Source organism: Miscanthus floridulus, chromosome 4 (assembly GCF_019320115.1).
Source record: "Miscanthus floridulus cultivar M001 chromosome 4, ASM1932011v1, whole genome shotgun sequence".
Classification (NCBI taxonomy): Eukaryota; Viridiplantae; Streptophyta; class Magnoliopsida; order Poales; family Poaceae; genus Miscanthus; species Miscanthus floridulus.
In genome coordinates, this window is record NC_089583.1 from 97,415,737 (window position 1) to 97,422,332 (window position 6,596).

Sequence of the window (6,596 nt, forward strand, 5' to 3'; positions counted from 1 at the left end):
AGTGGCATAGGTTTGTGTGATATTACTCCTAGAATTGGATAGGTGAGCTCTAGCTAGCCCGGCACATTTATTGCCTAATTAGGATCTTTATAAGGTGCTTGTGAACTTCGATAAAGGGGTGTAGTCTTGGTTAGACCGATTGTTTGAATTCCGCATTTGTTTCGGTTAGCCGGTGCGATTAAATTTAGAAAGGACTATTCACCCCCCTTTAGTCTGCCATCTTGACCCTACACCACTTCAGGAGTGGTGACGAGTGGTCTAGGAGTAGTGCTGAGCACTGCAGCTAGGGTGCCGAGCACTCCAGGTGCTGTGCCAACCACTCCGGCAAAACAGGGAACTCCATCGACCCTGATCAAGTTCGCCTTACCTCCAAGCGATATCACTGAGTTCGTGGTTGCCTTCCATGATAGTGAGGAGCTGTGGTTCTGCGGGCTAGACGACATCGTTGGCGGCATAGGGCCCTTAGGCCTAGCAGGTCGGCTGCTCAATGACCCAGAGCTGCTTCTTGTTAGTGCAGAGGAACCACCCACGTTCGCGCTGGCCGAGCGCGATGCAAATTGGCGACGAGCGATGCTGGAGGAGATGAAGGCGATCGAGGAAAATGAGACTTGGGAGCTCATCGATCCACCTCCAGGATGTCGTCTGATCGGCCTGAAGTGGGTGTATAAGGTCAAGTGGGATGAGCACGACGCCATTGTCAAGCACAAGACGTGTCTTATCGCCTGAGGCTTTGTTCAGCACGAGGGCATTGACTTCAAGGAAGTCTTTGCGCCGGTAGCGCGCATGGAGTCTATCCGACTGCTGCTGGCTTTGCAGCAGCGAAGGATTGGCGCGTCCATCCCCTGGACGTAAAATTGGCCTTCCTCAACGGCGAACTGGCGAAGACGCTCTTTGTTAGGCAACCCCCGGGTTTCGTCGTCAAGGGAGCGGAGCACAGGGTGCTCCAACAGCGCAAGGCGCTCTATGGACTGCGGCAAGCCCCACAAGCGTAGAACGCCAAGCTTGACGCCACGCTGGGCGAGCTTGGGTTCACACGGTGCGCAACCAAGCATGCGCTCTACAGACGGTGATGGGGGAAGAAGGAGCTAGTCGTCAACGTGTATGTGGACAACTTGATCATCACCGACACACATGCAAAGGACATCGACAGCTTTAAGCGTGAGATGGTGGCTCATTTTTGAATGAGCAATCTCGGCGCGCTCTCCTACTACCTCAGCATCGAGGTGAGACAGGGGAAGGAGATGCTCACGCTTGGTCAGAGCGCATACGCCTCAAAGCTGTTGGAGCGGAGCGGCATGGCTGAGTGCAAGTCATGCATGACTCCGATGGAGGAGCGGCTGAAGCTAACGAAGGCCAGTGCCACGACGAAGGTACATGCAACACTCTACTAGACCATCTTCGGCGGTTTGCGCTATCTAGTCTACACGAGGCCGGACATTGCGTTCGTCGTGGGCTACGTCAGCCACTTCATAGAGAATCCCCGAGAGGATCACTGGGCTGCAGTGAAGCGGCTGCTGCGCTATGTCAAGGGGATAGTGGATCAGGGGATCGTCTTTTTCAAGATCGGTGGAAGTAAGCTGTAGCTTACTGTGTTCAGCGATGTAGACATGGCGGGGGACATCGACGAACGGTGAAGCACCTCTGACGTGCTCGTTTTCCTCGGGTCGGCTCCAATTTCATGGCTGTCGCTAAAACAGAAGGTGGTGACGCTGTCCATGTGCAAGACAGAGTACGTGGCGGCGGCCATAGCGGCGTGCCAAGCTGTGTGGCTGCGCCGGCTGCTGGGCGAGCTGACCGGTGTGGAAGCTTATCCACCCGCACTGATGGTGGACAACCAACCCGCTATCGTCCTCACAAAGAATCCGGTTCTCCACGACCGAAGCAAGCACATCGACGTCAAGATCCACTTCCTCAGGGACTGTGTCGATGGAGGGTAGATCGTCATCGAGTTCGTCAAAACTGGTCGGCAACTCACGGACGTCCTCACCAAGCCGCTCGACCGTCTTCGGCTCACGGAGCTGAAGAAGATGATCGGCATGAAGGGGGTTCTAGGGTTAGCAGCAAGATTAGGGGAAAAATTGTTAAGTAATCTACTGCTCCCCTGTGTGAACGTGCGGCAGGGGCAGGCGTCGAAAGGCTCCCTGCTGCTGCACTGTAGCCGCTGTAGGGGCAGGCGTCGAAAGGCTCACTTGCCGCACTGTAGCCACAGCAGGGGCAGACGCCAAAGTCAGTCCTGCTATCACATCTAGTCACTGTAGCAGCATGGTAGCCTGACATGTCTGTGTACTAGGATTAGATGGGTAGAGTTGTATATATAGTTTCCCACTGCAACTCAGTAAAGAGAGCGAGTTCAGTTTTGCCATCTCCTCTGTAGAGCTCCGGTCAACGCTGATGCTTGTGCTGTGTGTGTACGCGCTCTGTTCTCCCTCCCTTCTTTTACCTCTAGCCATACTATGTGATCGGCAACATTGGTGAGCGGTCGACTCACTCGTGCCGCAGGGCCAACAGAACTTTCCAGCAAACACTGGCCATGGCATGTGAGCAAAAAAAAATGGTTGTAGGCCAACTGGAGCCTGCACACAGATACCACGAAATTGGATGTCACATGCAATGCTAGAAATCATGCAGACCATTGGTGGAAATTGACATATGGAACTGTCGACCAAGTTGCATGATTTGCAGCAATCAAAGCACCGCTCACCAACAACTATCATGCAAATGCAACAGTAAGTACAGAGTACCAACCAATAGCAGTGAAGCGAACCACGCATCTGCTCAGCTCATGGCTCTTGGACCATCCTGCCATGTCCCAAGTGAGACATTGATGCTGGCTTTCAGCTAATCACCATCACATCAGTGTTTCAGAGCATGTTCGGTTGGCTGGTTCGTATCGTTGCTGGTTCGTGAAGAAGTACTGCTGGTTGTTTGGTGTGAGAGAAAAATACTGTTCCGGCTGGAAATTTACGATCGTTTACGACAAGCCACAGCCAAACGAATAGGCTGTCATTCTCTCAAAAAGGGAACAAATAGTGTGGTCCCAAATCATTCTTCAGGAATGATTGTTTTGAGCAAGCTCAACCAGTTTATTTCCAAATCACTTGATACGGTCTACGGGACACTGGGAAGACATGGAAGACCTCAATATAATGCTGGGCCCAGCATGCTTGCTCTGTGTTTCTGACAAATTCAGCAGCTGTACTGTAGTACATATCTGATTGCCAAACCAATGGTCCACTATCTTTGTGTTGACGGTGCATCGAGCAATTGACTAGAAAAAATAAATCTGAATCTTGATGCATGTAGCAAGCTCATGGTCTTGTCCCCTGCCAATTAGTTCTCAGAATATAAGTGCACCGAGGCCAGGACCACTTCTTCACCTATATATTCAGGACTAACAAGTAAAGATACCATCCCAACAGTGGTCTTCAGTGAGCTGCTGCGGATATCCAAAGAGGAGTTTGGGTTTACACGTGATGGCAGGATAACACTGCCTTGTTATGCAGCGGTGGTAGATTATGTGATGTGCTTGCTCAGAAGAAATGCATCAGAGGAAGTGAAGAAGGCATTCCTGACTCTGTAGCTATGCCTTGCCAGCCTTCAAGCTATACAAAAGCACTTGTGGCACTGCATCAGCAATTTGCAGCTTTGTAGCTCCTGAAGATATGAAGTACTTTGCAGTTTGTATGTGAAGCGCTCTGACATAGATAGACAAAAAGAAAGAATTGTACATTCTCTCAATTTTAACAAATCGGTTGGCATTATTCCTTGCTGCCATCCTCTCAATAGGTCTAATAGGAGCCTGACAAACCAACACCTACAGAAAAGCTGCTATTATTTTTGTTTCTTTTCTTTGAGGATACATTTAACTTGTAGACAAGAATAGAAAATAGATGTACATTTATAACTGAGAACAGTCACATATTATCATGCACATAAGTTGAGGAGAAAACACTGTGTACAGTGTATGCTTCAAAAAAAATGCAAAGGGAATAACCTGGTGGCATATATTTAGAGTGAAGGGAAATAGATTTTTTAAGACAAAGTGGTGCCGCTATAAGTATGTCACTATCGTGGATTAAACATGATGAAAATGAAACTCAGCTAAATCATTTAAATGATTTTCACGCAGCAAAAGCTCATGACTAGTCCAAACTCCAAATTGGTAGTCGAGTACATCCCCTATGCTGAAAGCCACAGCAATGAAACAACCATGGCTCAGCTGGACGAAATATAACATGCGGTGCAGAAAAATAAGCAGACCACCTCAATCAAAAATAAGATATGGCACCGTCCGGCCAGCTGCTATGAACCAATCAAGGCACTAATGCATTAATCTTGACTCTTGAGGTGCAAACGGTGTACACGGGCAAATCCAATGGAACGGAATAGTCGAATAGACACCTTCTCTTCTGCTACTTGTGCATACATATATGAACTATATAATCTGAGCAATTTTCCCGAGCAAATTTGGCTGATTTTCTGGCTCCTAATCGATCGAGACACCTATTCTGTTTGGAATTCTCACCGGAGCCGACGAGCTGCCTGCCGAGCGGCGCACTCCGCCACGCTGCCATCACAACCTTCAGACGCCACAACCACCCGAAGGACCAAGACCAAAAGCCCGTCAGGCTTCCGCCGCGCCGCCGCCCCGCCGCCGGCAGTGAAGCATGACCCACAGAGGGGCCCAAACGGTAATACAGGCTAGTACGTGGGCCCACCAGGAAAGACCAAGACCAAAAGCCCAAAACCGCTCTGCCTTTCTCGATCTGGGCCGCAACCGCAAGAATCCAATCGCGCGGGATTGGACGGTGGGCGATCCAAAATTTTGAGGTGCCAAAGGTCATTTTCGGCAATACAAAGATAGTCGCCGCCGGCGAATTTGCTTTGTTACGCCGCCGCTGTTGCGTCCTTCAACCGCATCTCGCGCGTCTGCAAACTTTCAGGCCATGGCTTCCTCTTCTTTCTAGTTCTTTTTACCAAAGAACCTTTTGTACGATTTTCTGTGATTCCAGAATATTACATCCGGCTAAATGAACCTAATAATGTACATCATGAGCTAATCATATAGCTATACACCACAGATAGCTGATTGGCCCACGAGTCCCATTAGTGGCACCATGCCACTGACGCTGTGGTGGCAAGGTCTGACCATGGAGATGGAGCTCAAGAACGCCCTCACAAGCTCTTCAGAGGCGTCTCCCCTAAGCAAACACATTACGTACTTCATCACTGCGGCGTCACAGAGCAACGTGATCCTGCCATTGTCGCCAGCAAACCCGAACTCCTCCTGCGACATGCTCAGGAGCTCGCTGAACACTGCTGTGCCGAGGTAGGCCAGCGGGACCTCGAACCGCCTCCCGTCGGAGGAGTACACGACGCAGTGGCCCTTGACGCCCACCGACGTCGATGCGACGCACGAACCGTCGGCTTCTTTCCGCGGAGTCGTCGTGAGCCGCTTCCTTGGGAGGGCAGCCATTCTCTGCCACTTCTTTGCCATCTGAACAAGTCTCTTGGGCTTGACACTGATCACGGCTGCCCTGCCTTTTTGGCTGAATGTTCAGACATTCAGTTTGGATAAGACTATCTCCAACGAAACCGACGCAAACACATGACCTATTGGTCACGCACAGTGAAAGACAAAGGCACCCAAAACCGACGAACTCCAACAGCGAACGCAAAAAGAGAGCCACCGAGCGCCGCCCGCCTCTCTACCCGCCGAGCGCCGGCCGCCGCCCTCCCCGCCGAGCGCCGCCCACCTCCACGCTGGCCTCCTTATCGCTCGCCTCCATGCCGGATCTGGCCGAGGAAGGAGGGATCCGGCCGCACGCCGTCGCATATGCCTCGATCCGCCTCGATCCACCGCCGGAGCTCGCGAAGCACGCCGCCAGGGATGGAGCAGTGGCCGACCTGGCGCCGCCGAGGCCACGCCCTCGACCGCGCCCACCGGGGCCGGGGCTGCGCCCGCGCCCACCCGCTTGCAACCGCGCTCGGCGGAGCTGGGGCCGGTGCCGCGAAGCCGCCTGAAGGGGCTGCGCGCGTGATCGCCGGATCTGGGTCTAGGGCAGCGCTCGCGCACACCAGAGTCGGAGGGGAAGAAGCGCCATCGGAGGAAGCCACCGGATTGGATCTCGCGCCGGTGGCCGGCCATGGAGCTGAGAAAGAAGCGCCGCCAGCCATGGAGGAGCGGAGCTCGCGCTCGTGGCAGCCCTATTTCTCACGCGCGCGGAGGCGGAGGTGCGCGAGGCGACGCAGTTTTGGCTGCCCTCTCACCGTGGACGCAAAATAGGTAGTCCGTTTGCGTCGTCCGTTGGAGGGTGGTTTTTCACTGTGAACGATGCATTTTAGGTATGGGTCACGTAATGCATCATCCGTTGGAGACAGTCTAAGGTGGTATTCAGCTACTAGGTGTTGTGCTTAAGTGGTGTTTGGATTCGGTGACTAAAATTTAGGAGGTGTGTCGGGAAGATATTGCATGGGGTGTTTAAGTAATAATAAAAAAACAAATTACATAATCCGTTAGTACTCCACTAGACGATTTTTAAGCCTAATTAACCCGTCATTAGCACATATTTACTGTAGCACCACATCGTCAAATT

The 6,596-nt window shown here is 52.0% G+C and overlaps 1 protein-coding gene across 1 annotated transcript; it reads right to left on the reverse strand.

Annotated features, from left to right (window-relative positions):
- Positions 1-5,068: 5,068 nt before the first annotated feature.
- On the reverse strand, positions 5,069-5,789 carry LOC136548873 (auxin-responsive protein SAUR36-like). Its single transcript, XM_066540246.1, has 2 exons — positions 5,713-5,789; positions 5,069-5,549 (listed from the first exon to the last, which is right to left on the reverse strand). The coding sequence occupies exons 1-2, from the start codon at positions 5,787-5,789 to the stop codon at positions 5,069-5,071; spliced, it is 558 nt and encodes a 185-aa protein (XP_066396343.1).
- Positions 5,790-6,596: the final 807 nt, after the last annotated feature.